Source organism: Syngnathus floridae, chromosome 13, assembly GCF_059516105.1.
Source record: "Syngnathus floridae isolate MCC-2025c chromosome 13, RoL_Sflo_1.0, whole genome shotgun sequence".
NCBI lineage: Eukaryota > Metazoa > Chordata > Actinopteri > Syngnathiformes > Syngnathidae > Syngnathus > Syngnathus floridae.
Window position 1 is genome coordinate 4,634,556 of NC_142425.1, and position 17,557 is coordinate 4,652,112.

At 47.8% G+C, this 17,557-nt stretch overlaps 3 protein-coding genes and 1 long non-coding RNA gene across 4 annotated transcripts; 2 read left to right on the plus strand and 2 right to left on the minus strand.

The window, feature by feature from the left end:
- The first annotated feature begins 553 nt into the window (after positions 1-553).
- On the plus strand, positions 554-8,130 carry LOC148388228 (desmoglein-2.1-like). The gene is made up of 14 exons (XM_088394726.1): positions 554-679; positions 2,776-2,895; positions 2,994-3,152; positions 3,371-3,512; positions 3,597-3,757; positions 3,896-4,030; positions 4,119-4,304; positions 4,380-4,843; positions 5,014-5,156; positions 5,255-5,476; positions 5,561-5,803; positions 5,903-6,033; positions 6,104-6,349; positions 6,570-8,130. The coding sequence occupies exons 1-14, from the start codon at positions 647-649 to the stop codon at positions 7,683-7,685; spliced, it is 3,501 nt and encodes a 1,166-aa protein (XP_088250852.1). The 5' UTR covers positions 554-646; the 3' UTR covers positions 7,686-8,130.
- On the minus strand, positions 7,697-9,869 carry LOC148388229 (uncharacterized). Its single transcript, XR_015862211.1, has 3 exons — positions 9,717-9,869; positions 9,567-9,633; positions 7,697-9,491 (listed from the first exon to the last, which is right to left on the minus strand). It is a non-coding gene; the product is annotated as an uncharacterized LOC148388229 (long non-coding RNA).
- On the plus strand, positions 9,271-13,522 carry LOC148388230 (divergent protein kinase domain 1A-like). The gene is made up of 5 exons (XM_088394744.1): positions 9,271-9,503; positions 10,602-10,736; positions 10,828-10,935; positions 11,042-11,221; positions 11,329-13,522. Exons 1-5 carry the CDS (start codon positions 9,426-9,428, stop codon positions 12,130-12,132), a joined length of 1,305 nt encoding a protein of 434 aa, XP_088250870.1. The 5' UTR covers positions 9,271-9,425; the 3' UTR covers positions 12,133-13,522.
- Positions 12,994-17,346, minus strand: fbxl5 (F-box and leucine-rich repeat protein 5). The gene is made up of 11 exons (XM_088394741.1): positions 17,186-17,346; positions 16,469-16,684; positions 16,053-16,148; positions 15,568-15,763; positions 15,244-15,429; positions 15,010-15,135; positions 14,758-14,912; positions 14,557-14,639; positions 13,887-14,447; positions 13,659-13,807; positions 12,994-13,471 (listed from the first exon to the last, which is right to left on the minus strand). The coding sequence occupies exons 1-11, from the start codon at positions 17,267-17,269 to the stop codon at positions 13,395-13,397; spliced, it is 1,929 nt and encodes a 642-aa protein (XP_088250867.1). The 5' UTR covers positions 17,270-17,346; the 3' UTR covers positions 12,994-13,394.
- Positions 17,347-17,557: the final 211 nt, after the last annotated feature.

Here is a 17,557-nt window from a genome sequence, read left to right on the forward strand (position 1 = left end):
AACTTGCTCCCTTCTTCTTTTTTTCTTTTTCAATTCTATCAGCAGATGACAAATTCTCACATCACTGCATGCGTGTTTGGTCAAGTTCTGCTCCGTTTAGTAGCGAGAAAAGCTGTACATGGAAGTGAAGGGGGAACTTATTGGGGAAAATATTGTGAGAAATGGAGGGTTCCAAATATTGTGTCGTGTTGGTACAATGAAGTCAACCAGCATGCTGAAATATCAGTCACAAAACACATTTGCAAAACTTATGACTGTCAACTCGAACGTACAGGTGACACATTTTCTGTCTCCAACGGGCTCAATTAATAAGTACGCTTTGCATCGTATTCACAGAGCAAATTGTAATCTCGTAAAAAGGAACCATGGCGCTGATCATTGTTTTTCAGGCCTGCATAGCCTAGACTAACATGTTCCGCCAAATATTTTCAGCAGTTTCTTCACACAGTAACCTGTCACTGCCTGCTAGGTGTGTGTGTGTGTGTGTGTGTGTGTGTGTGTGTGTGTGTGTGCGTGCGTGCGTGTGCATGGACGTGTGCGCGGTGAGAATAAAGTACTCCGCCCCTTGATAAATAAGCCTCCTCCCGGGCCAGGTTGTCTCACATTATCAGGAAGCGACGCGGGCTTCGTTTCATGGACAGCAGACATGATTAGGATGTATTTGTCGCTGCTGTTGGCTGTAAGTATTAACTTTGATACAGTTTGACATTTTTACAGTTGTTCACCGTCGCAGCAAAAAGGTGGGGAATTTTGGAATGTGAAATTTGGACCTCCAGGGCATCTGTTGCTTGTGGACATCTTTTGTTAAATGTAAACCAAAAATGTCAACGGGCAAGTTTAGTTGAGTGTTAGTTTGGGTGTGTTTATTTGACACTATAATGTGTTGGCTCCTAATAGACGGTTGTCATGGACACCAAAGGTGCAAATTCAAACAACAATTATCACGTCTCAGTAGTTAGAATGTACACAGAATTTTTATGGGTTTGAATTTACTCAGTAAAGTAGATGTATCGTTTAAATAAAAATCATAGCTATTGTAACAGTGTAGTAAATGATACATCGTATCATTATCATCGTAATTCATTCAATTTTGCCAAAATTCCACCTTCAGCTTACCACAAAAAAGTCAGCAACTGCTCAACATAGCATTTTCCAAAGTTGTCCGTACTTGCCTCCTAAATCCAACGTAGGAGTGTTTGACTGCGCTCATTAAAAGCTTGACCTGAGGAAACATATTTGTGTAGGTCGTTTCGATAAGTACATCCCGTTGCAAAGTCAAGCTCGTTATCAAGTGCACAATGTTGGACGTGGGACAACGGCACCGTTGGGCCTCTAATGTTTAGGGTAAAGTTGGGTAATGGGTAGTGTTGGGGTCAGAAGAGTTAAGGGTATGACCCTGTGGAAAGTTGGAGGTTAGCATTCGGGCCTCTTGAAATAGTTTAGTGGTAAGGTTAACGGCATTCACGATTTCTTGGCTTAGTTCGGGGTTAGGGCAACAATTCTTTGAACTTGCTGGCTAACGCTAACTTCCCCTCTGTTGCTACGTGGGTGAAGACGTACGAACAGCAGTTCCCCTTCAGGGAAAGTTTCTTGATGCCAATTCTGTACATTCTTTACAGACTGCATGTGTCAACTTGATGATTTTGGCAGCCAAAAGATGCACTGCCACGCCCACTCGTGTGAGTTTGTGTCAGCGCTGCTCACCTGCACGTATGCACTATCATGGAGTTTAGTCTGCGGGCGTGGCAGGCAGACAGGCAATTTTGACAGTTAGGCGGGGAGCTAGGGTGTGTCGGCCGCTCCTCGCTTGGTTCACGTGTGTCTAGTAGTATGAGAAGCGACATATTTTCTGTGGACTTTGGGGTTAGGGTGAGACTTTAGGATTAGGGTTGATGTTAGCGTTAAGGCTAGCGTTAGCATTGGGTTTAGGATGGTTGGGTGTTACGATGTTGGGATGCTAGAGTGTCAGGGACACAGAGTTATGGGTAGATTGTTACACTTTAGGTGTCTCTTGGGGTGTTAAAGCATTAGGATTTTTTGGCATGAATATGCTAAGTCCTTTTGGCATGTTAGCATGTCAGGCCTTAGGCCAGGGGTGTCAAACTCATTTTTTTCGCGAGCCGCATTGTAGTCATTGCTTCTTTCGGAGGGCCATTATGACTGTCAACCTAAATAAATGTATGACCACCTCATATTATATACAGTAAAAGCTACAAAACAAACTGACAAATAACTCGTTTTCAAATCAGACGAGTAAAAACTGGTAATATATTTAAAACTAAAGATATTATTAAAAGTGAAGACAATTTGCAATTCTAGTAATGACACACGAATTTGATGCACAATTTGGCTTCGCAGGCCACATAAAATGATGTGGCGGGCCGTATCTGGCCCCCGGGCCTTGAGTTTGACACCTGTGCCTTAGGCTATGAGGCCTTGGAATGTCAGAGCATAAGGATTTTATAGAAGGCCACTCAGATGTTAGTTAAGGTGTCATTAATGCAAGTAATATTGTCGACTTGATTTATTACTGTGCTACATGGTTGTTGGCTTATTACTATGAATTTAATTTTGTTGACAAGAGCAGAGTGTTCACCTAAAGCCCGCTTCACCGCAACTTTCAGTTGTAGGCCTGACAGGTTTGTCCGCATTCAGCCGCCGATTCGTGCCTGCGGACAGTCAGCTTCAGACGCACACAACAGTGGGAAGAGAGTTATTAAGTGTTCTATACAAAACTGATATAAATAAATGTTGCCATGTAAATTCTTTTGCCAGGTCCAGACATTTGCCCTGGTGGAGGGTGAAGTCCTATCCAGACAAAAAAGGCACTGGGTCCCACCGCCAAAGGTTCTGGTAGAAAACACGGACTACTCTCAAGAACTCTACGTGGCTAAAGTGAGTACGGAGCAGTAGCAGACATTGTCAGCCATTTGCGTTGGCGCATCCGTTTGGTCCAATTGTGCACAGAGGGAAACGCGTATGAACCGTTTCAGATCCACTCGGACTTCGATGACGGCAAGGGGAACCTGGCGTACTCCCTGGAGGGCGTGGGTGCCAACCAATACCCCTTCCACCTTTTCGTGGTGGACCCCAGAACGGGCTACATTAAGGTCACCAAGATGCTCGACAGGGAGGAATACAGCACGTACAACGTGAGTTGACAAGAGCCAAGCAGTGACCTCATTTGACAGGATGGCGAGGAGCCATCTATTAACAAACACTAACAAATCCGGCTTGAAATACTTAATCAAAACTCTAACCTTGTTTGAAAAGTCTAACTTCAAACACAAGGTTGGCATTGACATAGACGGCCATGGGTTTGATACCAAAGCCGTACAGCCCTAAGTGTGAACTGACTGGTTGGTTGCAGCTGTCAGGCGTGGCAACCTACACGGACGGCAGGCAGGCGGAGAAAAACATCAACATCCGCTTCAGGGTGGGGGACCAGAACGACAACTCTCCCGTCTTTGGTGTTATCCCGGCCAGCTCGGTCAACGAGCGCAGTGGTGTAGGTGAGCGAACGAGTTGCCTGGGCGGGGTTGCAGTCCGCCGTCGCGTGTGTCTGACTGATCGCCCTGCGTGGCTTCTTGTTGCAGGGACATTCGTGATGAAAATCAACGCGACTGATGCTGACGAACCAGGAAATCCCAACTCTCAGATCGCCTACAGCATCGTGTCTCAGGAGCCGAATGACGACATGTTCTACATGGAGAAGGATGGCACCATCTACGTCAAACGCACCAACTTAGACAGAGAGGTACAGCGTTTCATACCCTACCCTCATTTGAAACTCTAACTGCCTTTAAACCTTACTTTGTAACCCTAACTCAGTCTTAAACCGTCACTTTGACCTTTAGCCCTTGTGTTTTTGTGCCACCGCCATTTAAACTTTCAGAAAACAGAGCAGTACACGCTTACAGTGAGGGGTCAGGACTTGAACGGTGCGCCAGGCGGGAACAGCGCCACCGCCACCGTCGTTGTTAAACTACTCGACGTCAATGACAACCAACCCACCCTGGAAAAAAGCGTGGTATGCTGTGTGCAGTTGCAATGCTTTGGTTTCACTGTGGTTAGTTCACAGTCACAGCCGTCATATAGAAGCTGTGCTCTCCCAACAGTACGAGGGCAGCATCGAGGAGAACACACAAGGCGTGGAGGTGATGCGGATCAAAGCTCAAGACCTGGACCTGCATGGGACGGACAACTGGAAAAGCATCTTCAAGATTGTTAAGGGCAATGAGGCCGGGTACTTCAGCATGATCACCGACTCAGAGACCAACGAGGGAGTCCTCATGCTCGACAAGGTACAAAATATCAAGTCAGGTTTTGAGACAGGGAGGATAGGAAAGTTACATGAAAGCATGTTTGTCCTGTCACAGGCGGTGGATTATGAAGACGTGAAGAACATGGACCTGGGAATTGCCGTGCTGAACATGGTTCCACCTTTTGATCCATCCGCTACATCCACAGCTAATATTGGTTTTGGTGGAGGAGGAGGCGGTGGAGGAGGAGGCGGTGGAGGAGGAGGCGGCGGAGGAGGAGGCGGTGGAGGAGGAGGCGGTGGAGGCGGTGGAGGAGGAGGTGGAGGAGGAACCAGCTGGATAGAAAGTTTCAGCAGTGGCATGACAAGTACAACTGGAGGAGTCACGTGGAAAGGCAATACATTCAAAACCTACCCCATTAAAATCAATGTCAAGAACCAGCGTGAGGGTCCACAATTTGACCCCAAAGTCAAAGTAATCACCATGTCGGAGGGAGGCAGTTCCACCTTCAACATGAACAGCATCATCACTCGGTATGCCGCGCTAGATGGCGACACGGGGAAACCAGCCGAGAATGTCAGGTGAGCGGCGACACCGGTGCACGTTGTGACTCAATGTACGACGAAATTCTGACTTGTCTGTAAACTGTAATAATCCACAACCAATTACTGCACAACAATGAACCATAATGAAATGGAGGAAAAAATCCACACAGACCTGAAGCCGACTGAGCATGTAAAATGTGTTTCAGGTATGTTAAAGGTTCGGATCCTGACAACTGGCTCACTATTGACCCAGAGACCGCTGATATCAGACTGAACAAGATGCCCGACAGAGAGTCCACTTTGTTAGTGAACGGCACCTACTACGCCAAAATACTCTGTATTTCTGATGGTACGCAACCACAATCGTTTGTGTCTTCATGTGGTGTTAATGGAGTATTCTTAGCAGAAAAACACATTGACTCTTGCTGGTCTGTCCCCCATAAACAGACGTACCATCAGGCACCGCAACTGGGACGGTGGCCATTCAGGTGGAGGACTTTAATGATCACTGTCCCACCCTGACCACTACCCTCGAGACTCTCTGCATTCCTGACGATGCAGTTATCATCAATGCTGTCGATGAAGACGACTTTCCCAACGGAGCTCCTTTCACTTTTGAAATCATTCCGGAGGGCACTAAGGGAAAATGGCAGGTGGAGCATCTCAACGGTGAGGAGATAACATCTGGTCTCTTTTGGATTTAACCAACTTTAATTGTCAGGCTAAAGCTCATGTTTGAATTTGTGTGGCCAGATACCGCAGCCATCGTGAGAGCACAACAGTCCACATGGCCTGGTCTCCATGAGGTGGAATTATTGGTGAAAGACGCACAAGGGGTGGCGTGCCCGGAACCGCAGAAGGTGACGGTTCAAGTATGCACATGTGAGGATGGAGAGAATTGTGGAAAACGAGGTGGAAGAGGTCAGCCCAACAAGAGGTCGGAGTTAGGACCCGCAGGCATTGGACTGCTGCTACTGGGCCTGCTGCTGCTGCTCCGTAAGTACAAATAGTCTTGGTTAGGTTGAGGGCTCAACCAACTTGCCAAACAGACCAGTTTTGTAGTTTGAATGGTAAAATAATGTTTTATTCCCACAGTCATCCCTTTACTGCTGCTCTTCTGCCATTGCGGTGGAGCTGCAGGCCTACCAGGCAACTTTACCGAGCTGCCTTTTGACACCAAATCACACCTCATGAATTACCGCACCGAGGGCCAAGGAGAGAACACGGTGTGTACAGGAAAATGTTATGATCTTTACTTATGGAAGAAATGTTCTGACGCAGTTTGAACTGTCACAGGAAGTGCCGCTCATGAACATGCCGACGCAAGTGGATGCCGTGGACATCTCAAAACAGGATACGCAATTTTACGTGGACGGGGGGACCATGCATGGCTTTCAGGAGGACTTCTCCAGTATAAAGAGAGATACCACTATGGGAATGAGAAATCAGCGAAGGCTCTACTCAGAGTTCCAAAGAGGATCAGGGGCAGCTTATGATGATATCGGTTTCCCACAACACATCCTTTCACAGTACTACGCTCAGGTGTGGTGAACTTTCCCCTTTATATGTTCCAATCAAAATGGTACTCAAACTGTATTGTACTTCTGTAGAAGAGACTCTGATAAACATTGAAATAATGATTTAACGTTACAAAAATAGTATAGTACTTCTACAACGCATTTGTCCTGTGTAACTTCCCACCACTTCTCCTAATGTTTTTGATACAGAATGATCAAAACATGTCTTTGTCCTCCCTCAACAGAAGATGAGCAGCGGAGGAGAGGACCTGGCAGTGAAAGACGCGCTCTTGGTGTATGACAACGAGGGCCAAGGGTCCTTGGCCGGCTCGGTGGGCTGCTGCAGCCTCCTGGAGAACGACAACGACTTGCAGTTCCTCGATGACCTCAACTTTAAGTTCAAGACCCTGGCGGAAGTGTGCGGTGGCAAGAAGATCCAACCAGATGTCACTCCACCACCCCCAAAGGTTGAACCAAAGCTTGAACTCCCCAAGCTGCCACCGGTTGTCCCCAGGGTAGACAAGACCGTGACTCAGGTGGTGAAGGAAAACACAACTACACGAAACCAAGGCAGGACCACAGTGATCGAAGGGGTGGAAAACACAGGTCAGATGTTCCTGCTACAACAGCAGCAGCCAGTCTACTATACCGCCGCGGCCCCTATGCTGCAGCCTATGCAGTATGTCGTCCAGCCACAAGTCCAAAACACCATGCTGCTGGCTGAGGCACCAACTAACAACCTCCAGGGCGTGATGCTGGCTGCTCCTCAAGGCATGCTGGTGCAAGGACAAACTGTGGTGTCTGGCGGGCAAGCCCAAGCCCCTGGCATGATGTTGGTTACAGGTACCCCTGGATCACCTACACAAGGCATGATAGTCCAAGGAAAGACTGTTATTTCTGGCGGACAAGCCCAGGGCCCTGGCCTGGTGTTGGTTAGTGGTAACCCAGGGTCACCGACAAACGGCATCGTAGTCCAAGGAAAGAAGGTGGTATCCGGGAAACAAGTCCAGGGGCCTGGCATGACGCTGGTAACTGGCATGCAAGCAGGAACCTTACCAAGTATGACACTTCAGGGAACATCTACGCTAACCAAGGGTCATGTTCAAGCCCCTGACAACCTAATCAACGCTGGGAACATCTCAAGCTCCCAGACCGTAATAGAGGGCAAGGTTCCTGTGGGGAGAGTGGGGAGAACCAGCCAAACTTCCACCAGAAAAGGCGGCGTCCAATTGCCAGACCTTGGCATGAGCAACATCGCTGGAGCTCAGGGTATCACCATGACATCATCCAGCACTGGCGTGAGCAGAGTCCCAACATATCGCAAAGTGGTGGTGCAGGAAGAAAAGCTCACTGAACTGTAACACAGGGCAAATGACTCTTAAAAGCAATTTCTCTCAAGGCGGTTCCTCAAGTATTTTGTTACCGTGCAGGTTTTATTGGTGGTGGATGTTCTGCCGCAGCCTTGCCTTGTAGCGAAGCTATACGGCTCCTACCCGTTGTATACTTTATGCTCTTTCTCGACCAACCTCAGTAGCCTGTGGAGACCCTACCAGACACTTCATGGAGATCCCGTGTCAGTTTGCCTACTGGCAACCAAATTTGGTTATGGATGTGCTGTGTGTGTTTATATGTATGGATTCTATAGCTACTTTTGGATGTGCATTGCACCAGGGTGGGATCATTGAATGTTTTTCATGTGTCAGGAGAGGGTTTTGGATTGACTTTGTTATAACAGCAATTTTTTTTGGATTGATTTGAAGATGTTTTTCCACATCAAAATAAAAAGAAAAGGCGGCGAGATTCAAACATGTCTGGTTCTTTAAACTCGTTAAACCCGGACAACTGGTTCAACTTGTCTATGATGAATTGCAGTACACCATTCAAGAGAGTTACTCCTTTTCACACTGCATTTTTGTGGTGTTCACCCGGTGGGGGGGGGGATACGTAGGAAGGACAATGTGGTTCTGACCAGGAAAAAGCCTGGAGGTGGAAGATGATAAAAGGTTTGTGCTCCTCAGACAACCCCTCAAAGTCTGCCACAGAAACGCTGTCAGATGAGCAACTTCAATGACCACTGCCCCACCTTGACCGCCACCAACACCAGCGTGTACTCAGACCAAAAGACGTACTTCGTTACAGGCCTGAACTTCGCTTCCAATGACTATGTATTATATGTTGTTTTGTTCATCCTCCCACTCTGAAACTAATCTGCAGCTAATCATGGCCCTGATGACATAATGACAGGAAATGAGCGTGTTTGTGCATCCACTTTGGCTTTTTGCACTCACACACAGCAGCTTCCGACCTTCTCGCTACTCTGAATATTTTGCATCAAATCTACTATTTATCTACTTCACTGAAATTTTCTCTGTAATGATAAAAATGAAGCTGTTTTGTTTGTCAGTGCATGATCTGTCAAATAATGCTACGTTGAGATTAGCCCAAAATGCTAACTAATATTTGCGCAAGCTATCCGAATGTCATTTGAATATATAAAAATCACCAGGCTTTCATGTGTCTGTTGCAAGACTTGCATAATAAATTCAATGGAGCCTTCAGATTGGCTCAAGTGAAATAAATGGAAATGTCATTACTCTGTTCCAGTCTCTCTCTCCCGAAAAACACCTGCTATGCTAACATTACGCTATCACAAGCCAAGTGCGCTAGCAACCGTCTGTGCTTTCTACAGTACATTATGTAAGAAATTGGTTTTCTGCTTAGATCCACCAGGGGGCATAGGAGATTCCTATGACTGGTGTGATAATCCTTCGACTTGTCTTTCATGATTTTTTGGTGGTGTTTTTATTTAATTTTTAATGAGCGGATGTAGTTTTATGATACTTTGTAACGAAAAATAAAAAAGTCAGTGTTTGGATTAGAAATTAAATGCGATGGGAAGAGAGGGTGTGTGTGTGTGTGTGTGTGTGGGGGGGGGGGGGGGGGGGGCGGTGTGGGTGCATCACGACAGATGCAAGCCTCACTTGAAAGCTGCCTCTTCGCACACCACCTCCGCGTCCTCCTCCGGGAGGGGACGGGGGGCGTCACGGCACGTGCGGTCCGGTGGGCTTGACGCCAGCTCGCTTACAGTTTGAGGCACGGACATGGCGAAAGCTCAGCTGCCGTGGAGATTCTTCCTCTTCTTCATCTTTTTCTTCTTCCGGAAGCCCCTGCACACGCAGGTTAGTCAAGCCGCTGTTTGTGTGTGTTTGGTTGCGTGTGTACGTGCGTGTGCGCGCACGTACGTCTCTGAGGGGTTGGCTCATCTCCGTTGCTATGGCGACCACTTTCATGATGAAGATAGGATCCATACTGCTCGTCAAACGGTGAGGCGTTAACAGACTTCACATAGACGCCGGTCATATAACTTAGATTGTTTGACTCGACAGACTCACGTGGCGGTCACAGTGCGGCAAAAAGTTGTTTTTGGTGCGTTCCCAAACGTACAGTACCGAATGAGCTGCAGTAGTACTGGACGAGGGTGATTTGAGGTGCAGAGGTCTCTGGTGGTCTTAACCACGGAAGGGAAACGCCGCTGGGAATCACCGATAACTGATAAAAGATCAGCGAGAGACAGGAAAGTTTTGACTTAAGGTACTTTTGGCTGGTAAGGCACAAGATATACAAATTTACCAGCCAATTTTGAATGTCTGGCTCCTCTCAAATTTTGGTGTCAAATAATTCTTTTGCGACTGATTTGACAATTATTTCATATTTGTACGACATCACTTCATGGAAGCCCCCCGCCCACTTCCCTCTCTTCCTCCCCAATGTTTCCACTGGGAACCCATTAGTCTCCGCGTTTTATCGTCATCCATAATGTATGAACGATGAAGACCGAAGTCAAACGTGCTGTTGCTCATCACCTCCAACTGCACTGCAACAGTTGCTTCAAATGGACACTTCATTAGGGACAGCATTCTCACAAAGCTTGATTCATTTGATCCTAAAAATACACCAGAGAAAATGACCAAAATACAACAAATGCGGTCTGCACAGTAGACACAAAGCCAGCAGCCTGTTCTAATAAATAGATGGCCCAGTCCTCACGTTCAATACGCAATCGTTTGTCAAGTTGGTGGCGGTCGCTGCTGAAAGCGAAGCCGAGGCCACGAGAATTGATTGCGGCCTTGCGGCTCTGCAAAAACAAGCCAAGATGTGCTAGGTTAATGTAGCTTGCATGGTTGCACGCTTGGTGCTTCGCATTTGTATCATTTAGAAGGGTGGATCAAATAGAACATGCATTTCCACATTCTCACCCCCCCCCCCTTCCTCCATAGGCGCGCTTGTCGTCAGCGCACCTCAAGTGTTTGTTCGTGTGCTGGCTGGCGGTGTTGGTGGGCAGCTGGGTGGTCTACGTGGAGTACTCGTCCTACTCCGAGTTGTGCCGAGGACGCCAGTGCACCGCAGCCATGGTGACGGGACCAAACAAAAAAAATATTCATCAGTTTCTGCGTGGGCTTCTTTCGCCAGCCACCTTGTCTGATGCTGCTGTTGTGTTTCAAGTGTGCCAGATACAGAGACGGCCTGGTGGACGGCGCTGCCTGTAGCAGCTTGTGTGATAAGAACACGTTGGAGCTCAACAAGTGTCTCAGCACGCACGCCACCAAACAGGTACGCTTACACTTCGCATTTGTGCCAACATTCAGGACCTTGGACAGCAAATCCAGAGAAAACTCATGAAATGAGCGATTCTTATTTTTCTGCGTGTGGTTTGCAGGTGTACTCGAGCATGTGGGGCGACCTGGAGGGCGTGGTCAGGTGCCAGATGGACGAGGCCCCCGCTTACGACGTGGCCGGCCAGATGGAGACCAGGAAGGAGGTCGTTGCCCGCTTTGCCACACCCCCGAAAGGAACCTCTGTAGAAAAGTTCAGGGAGATGATCCTCGACCACCTCAAGGTCAGCAGCGGGAGCTTTCCACTGGGACATCAGATTGTGCCCTGGATTGGATTTATTCAATACTGGGTACAGTACGAATCTCAGAAGGTTGTGGGTGTTCCTCACAGGCCAAAGTGGACGAGGAGCAGGCCAACCTTGGCGAGCTGAGCACGCGTGCCCTGGCGGCAGCCGACGCCAACAAGGACGGACACATTTCCCTGGCGGAGGCTCGGTCATCCTGGGCGCTGTTGCAGCTCGACGACTTCCTGCTGGCGTTGGCGCTGCAGGAACGCGGACACACGCCCAGGATTCTCGGCTTCTGCGGTGATCTCTACGTGACGGAGAAGATACCAAACGCCCCTCTCTACGGTGTCAGGGCACCGGCATGGTCGCCGGTCTGGGTGCGCCGTGCCACCGACCGCTGGTTCGGCCCCGCCTGGCCCCACAGGGCCAAGATCTCTATCGGGCTCCTGGAGCTGGTGGAGGATCTGTTCCACGGGGCCTTTGGTAGCTTTCTCATGTGCGACCTGAGTGCTGCCCACTTTGGGTACACCGGGCGCCACGATTTTAGGGTGGCAGATGCCCAGAATATCGTCCCTGAAGCCACCTTCCAAGAAGCCATCCGGCAGCAGAGGTGTGACAAGGACACGGACTGCCTTTACGGTGTGGACTGCCTCACTTCCTGTGATCTCACCAAGCGGCGCTGTACCCCCGAGGTGGCCCAGCCCAACCTGGCTAAGGCCTGCCGGGTCCTGCAGGAATACGTCCTGCAGGGGGCGCCCTCGGACATCCGTGAGGAGCTGGAGAAGCAGCTGAACGCCTGCATGGCACTGCGCGGATCAGCAGAGCAGGCCGAGATCCAACACTCACTGGTTCTCAACAACCTCAAGACGTTATTATGGAAGAAAATCTCGCACAACAAAGACTCCTAGCCAAAAGTTATTGGAATCCTCAATCAGAGGTTTTCTGGTCTGGATTGGGGTTTTGGCTGACTTTAAAGGAATCTTATGGTATCCTACACAACTTTTTAGGGTATTCTCAATTCAAATATTTTGTTTATGTGTTTAGGGTAGTGTTATTTTGACCAAAATAACTCTTGGGAGATTGAGAGCAGATTGAGAGTCAATCATCAGTCTCAGAAAACTCCAGTTTGCACTGGCGAGCTGTTATTTTGAGAGTAAATAAAGATAAGATTAATATTAATCGAAATAATTTTAACGCGTTTTGATTTTGCGACATTCGTTTTTTGTTTTTTTCTCAAATTTGACGTGGTTGAGAAACGGAAGCATCCAGTCCTGTAGGGTACAACAGTTAAGTCAAATGACATTGTCTTTTGAATTTAAGGAGAAGTAATTATTGGTCCATTGTGCAAATCTGTCCGTTAACTCAATACCACCGTCATAGTGCAAAAGGTAAGCCAACTTAACCGCACATGACTGTGCCATGTTCCACCCACCTCATCTAGTGCAGTTCCCGTTTCATATCAAGCATTTGACATAATAAATTGAACATTTCAGTGAAATAAATTATACTCGCCAAAGATTCTGAAGCAAAAATGAGTGCGTGCTGAATTTGATTGCTATTTGCGACACTTGTTTTGCTCGTCGAAAGTGGCCTGCTTGAGCTTAACCAACCAATCAGAGGACAGGAAAACACTGACGTAATGTTGGGTGGTCCTTTAGGCTAATAAGTTAAAAACAACGGTTGTAAACTTCTTCCATGGGCTGCTGCTACAATTTCCTGCCCTCATCGAATAACAGGCGAAGTGACCGAAATATTTCAGAATGCTTAACTGCATTTGGAGGGGTTTATTGCATGTTTTTAAATGATTCATTTATTCTCATTTATTCATGTCAAATGTCATCCCCATAAAATTCATATTTCTTTGAATGACACACATGCAACCACAAAAGTGCAAGCATGTTTGCAACACTTTGACATTATTATTTTGTATAATTCTGTTTTTTGTATTGTGGAAACTGTCAAAATAAAAAAAACAGCCAACTAATCATACACTGGAAAAGGTTGGATGGGATTGCTGTTAGGATGAAAGAGTGGCTCTTGAAACACTGGACCTTGGAGTGTATACAAAGAAAATACATCTTACAGTTTCACACAGAAACGTACAGCAAGTGACACCCAGTTGGATAAAGTGCAATTAAAGAAGGAGCGGCAGGGCAGTGTTGATGTTGCTTCACTCCCCAGAGCGACAGCACACCCTGAATCCGCATTGCAGGTTCTGGCATCCACTCGCCGTGTCTGCGTTTGGCCCTGACCACACACGCATACACATACACAATATAAACGTCAGTCACTGCACGATCAAAAGGACAATGTTGTTTGCAAATAAATAAAAAGAAATCACTAAAATACAAAAATAGCGATAGTTTAGATTGTTAATCCTTTGTCATAGGCGATTGTGATGGAATTTGCATTCTTGGACAAGGCGCTTCTCTACCATTGATGTTGTCGCAGTAGTAGAAATGTTCGTCGTTGAGGGCGGGGCAGGCCGTGACCAGCTGATGAAGCCCTGCCTCCGTGACCGACAGGCAGCCTGACAGGTTGAGATGCTCCAGGAGCGGAAGGCCTCCCAACTCCGACATGGCCCTCAAACAAACAATATTGACAAATACTCATTTTCAAGTTTGTTTTGATTTCTTTTTTTTTTTTTAATATGCAGCCCTACCTGAGTCCCACATCTGTGACCTGGTAGCATCCGGACAGGCTGAGGAAGTTCAGCGTGCGCCTGGCACCCAACTGTTTAGTCCTATTGTCGGGGCGTTTAGTGTCCTTTGGTGAGCGGCGGCCATTAGTCCTGAAGGCCCCGTCCTCGCCTCCTCCGCCATTGCAGCAGACGGCGTGAGCGCAAAACCTGTCTGCCGACATGGCGTAGTGCAAAATTGCGGCGTTTGGGCCCGTCCTGCGGCCCCGCCTGCAGCAGCACAGGCTGCCCACCAGCTGAGTCTCCACAAAGCGCTCTCTCTCCTCCTCCTGCTGGACCTCCTTGGTGCCTCGCCGCGTCCATTCTGCCGAGTCCTCGATGTCGGCCGGCAACCAAGCGGGCCCCCAGCCGCCGGCCTCTTGCTTCAAGATGACAGCCCGCTGCCGGCGTTGGCGGCGTGACCGCCACGAGGTGCCGAGGTCCCCCAGTGCCAGAGAGAGTCTCTTCAGGGCATGGTCTGTAATCTTGTCACAACCCGACAGGTCCAGGTGCTTCAGAGATGCACAAGAGCCCACATACGACCAGCTGGGGACAATGTAGGGACACAAGAAAATCCCAATAACAGTTGGCATCAAATCGACAGCAGATGTCTCTTTCAAGCCAACCAAAGGTGCGACGCGGCTTTTCAGTTTACCTGTCAAAAGCAAAGTCGGTGACATCTGTCTGCGTCAGGTCCAGATGAGCCACGTTTGGACAGAGACTGAGGATCTGACGCACCTGTTCCAACAATATCTCAGTTCACACACTGTGGTGCTTCATCATACTAACACAGAGGACAAATACATGCCGCCCACCATATTTTTTTCCCATATCTGTGTGCACACATATTACACACCATTTTGCTGGAAACGGTGGAGCCGTAGGCCAGCACCAGCGACTTGACATGCGGGCCGACGACGGGGAGAAGGTTCTGGATGATTCCATTCAGGAGTCTCTTCTCACGCTGGGCTGTGCTGATAGCCAACGTGTCCCCAGCGTCGCCGCACTCATCTGAAGTAAACAGCGCCGCATTTGACGGCATTTAAATCAAAATAATAAGATTACCTGTTGTTCCTGTAGCGTGCAAATGAAAATAAGAGAAGGTCACCAGATTCATCGATGTCGGCATCCTCATCCCACTCCTGGTACGCGCGGACTTCCTTCTCCCGACTCTTGAGCCATCTGTCATCCGGCTCCTGGTCACAATCTCCAGGAGGGCCGTTGTAGTAGTCACCTAAACACACCAATGTTACATATGAAAAAACGACAGACGGCAGAGAGAAAGTTGCAGATGATTCCATTCAGGATGACTTATTTTCCTGCTTATGAATGGCGCAGTTACCTCGGGCCCAGCGTACGGGGTAGAGGTGCCGCCACAGAGAACCGGTCTTGGCTAGCTCAGACCAGGAGCCACACACTTGGCTGCAGTTGCAGAGATCTTGAGGGCCCAAATAGCGAAAGATCCTCAAGATGACTTCGACTGGAAGCTGGGCGACGTGCACCGAACAAGAGCCGTTACGCTCAACTTCTACAAGAAGACCAGCTTCCATTAGAAAAACTAATTTGGACAACAACAAAAAAAAAGGACAATTCGAGTGCAATTTTTTTTTACATATATCTTTACACAATACTATTGTGAAAAAGTTGGAACTACTGTGCAGCTAACCGTAGTCGGTTTTCTCGTGGTCCGCATATTTGAAGGCCTTCTGCAGCTCCTCCGCGTGGCTCCACAGGCTGAAGCCTTTGAGGACGTCTGCGGCGCAGTTCCACGGCCGCTGGGTGCAGTGCTGTGCCATCACCTGCTTCTTGATGGCCTTCAGCTCTTCGTAGGTAAAGTGCTGCATCAGCATGGGCTGAAACACCTGCGACACACACACTTGCTTGACTCCGTTGCACTCTGATTTCAGCTACTTTTTAACTGACCACCCTTTGGACAACATCGTGGCCAGAATATACACATTAATGTTAGTACGTCATTTAAGCTAACAAGCTAACGAAGGCTCACATGAGGCAACAGGGGTTATTATTCATGATGAGGGATTGGCGCCATCTTGTGGCATTTGTAGGTAGGTTATTTTGTGCAAGTCTTAAGCAGTTTCAAATAAGTTGTAGAAAAAAGAGAAAGAAAGAGGCGGACAAGGGGTGGCCTACCTCTTCTTCTTCCTTCATGTGGGGCAGGAAGTCCTGAGTGAAAGCCTCCAGTCTCTCCTTCAGCTGCTGAGCGTAGTTGAGCTGCTCGTATTCACTCTAAAAACGCACACAAACCAATGATTGCTTTTGACACATGGAAAACCCTAAAGCTGAAAATCAGAAAATGACTTCACTGACACCAGTGTCAAGGTCCCTCAAGGGTTGCAACATCCATCTGCTTTTACTTTCAAAATAACCGTCGTGACTCATATTAGTCCAGACATACAAGTCAGCGAACGATAATGATAAACGTGTGCCTAAATGGAGCATGAGAAGTCAACATGTGCTTGCGTGGACTGGGCTTTTGATAAAATTTTACATTTGCAATTAAACAATTTTATCCATGTAGTCCTTGGAAGGCATGACGGCGGGCCCACCTTGACATTGTGCAGGCCCTTCTCGAGGAGCAGCAGCATGTCAGAGAGTTTGTTGTCCGAGTGCATGTTGTAGACGGTGCAGCAACGCTGTTCCAGCAGGCTGATGATATACTCGTTCTCAATCTGCTCGTGCATCTTGAACTCCTTGAAGGTCGCCAGCAGCGACTTGAGGAAGGAGCGGAAGTCGCTAATGTTGGAGAAGTTGGTCTCAGACAGCTGCCAATCAAAAGCAAATTATAGCACGATCAAAAGTCAAACAAAACACAGACGGATGGAAATATGGATTCCCACAATTTACATTTCTTCTCATAAGGTTAAAATAAAATTCAAAGAAATTGTTATTATTTGATTTTGTGGTGGGGAAAGATATGGCGGAGAGATACCATATTTACGGGTTTCTATGTGACGTCATAATGCATTACAGCAACACCCCTTCACTAACGCTCGCTTGCGTGATAAGCGCACTTTACGTAGCGAAATCGATATTATAAGTAACATCGTTTTGTTTTCACACGAGCAAATTTTTAGCCTGATGACCTGCTAAATAGCAATAAATCAACAAATGTGTTGTCGTATTTGATGGCTGTTGCATAACCACTTTAGCTAACATGCTAAAGCTAGCGAGCGTCATCTTTTGGGGCCAACGTTGCCACGATATGCGTTCTAAAAGAAGACATTTGGAGCACAAACGTTGAACAAACTCCTTTGCAAATTCACCTTTTCGGAATAAAGGCCCACCAACTGCTTCATTCGCCAGTGCGGGCCAGTGAAGACGTCCACCTCGTCCGGAAAGGGAGCCATGTTGACCAGACTGGGAGCTGTGTAGCTAGCGCCGTTAGCGTTAGCGTGGAGCTTTAGCGTCGTCGCAGTCACTCGATTGGTGACGTCTTCTTTGGCCGCCAGGGGGCGTTATTGCGTTTGTTCCGACTTGCCAAATCCTATTTAATAAAGCTGAATTATTTGTTGAATCCATTCAGGAGTGCTATATTTAATGGGACCACATTTTACAGTTATTCTGTTGTCAAACATGAGTTAGCGAAATCATTTTCGTGTGACAATGCCTCGGAGATCTGTAAGATTGCGGGAGAA

What these genes read in the sequence shown, in the direction of transcription:
- LOC148388228 (XM_088394726.1), top strand. Translation starts at nt 647, where the DNA reads ATGATTAGGATGTATTTGTCGCTGCTGTTGGCT. An exon ending in GCAGGTGGAGCATCTCAACG is followed by an intron (nt 5,477 to 5,560) that starts GTGAGGAGATAA and finishes TTGTGTGGCCAG; the next exon opens with ATACCGCAGCCATCGTGAGA. An exon ending in TTTCACAGTACTACGCTCAG is followed by an intron (nt 6,350 to 6,569) that starts GTGTGGTGAACT and finishes CTCCCTCAACAG; the next exon opens with AAGATGAGCAGCGGAGGAGA.
- LOC148388230 (XM_088394744.1), top strand. Translation starts at nt 9,426, where the DNA reads ATGGCGAAAGCTCAGCTGCCGTGGAGATTCTTCCTCTTCTTCATCTTT. An exon ending in GGAAGCCCCTGCACACGCAG is followed by an intron (nt 9,504 to 10,601) that starts GTTAGTCAAGCC and finishes CTTCCTCCATAG; the next exon opens with GCGCGCTTGTCGTCAGCGCA. An exon ending in GCCAGTGCACCGCAGCCATG is followed by an intron (nt 10,737 to 10,827) that starts GTGACGGGACCA and finishes TTGTGTTTCAAG; the next exon opens with TGTGCCAGATACAGAGACGG.
- fbxl5 (XM_088394741.1), bottom strand. Translation starts at nt 17,269, where the DNA reads ATGGCTCCCTTTCCGGACGAGGTGGACGTCTTCACTGGCCCGCACTGG. An exon ending in TGGGCCTTTATTCCGAAAAG is followed by an intron (nt 16,685 to 17,185) that starts GTGAATTTGCAA and finishes TTTGATTGGCAG; the next exon opens with CTGTCTGAGACCAACTTCTC. An exon ending in AGGGCCTGCACAATGTCAAG is followed by an intron (nt 16,149 to 16,468) that starts GTGGGCCCGCCG and finishes GTGCGTTTTTAG; the next exon opens with AGTGAATACGAGCAGCTCAA.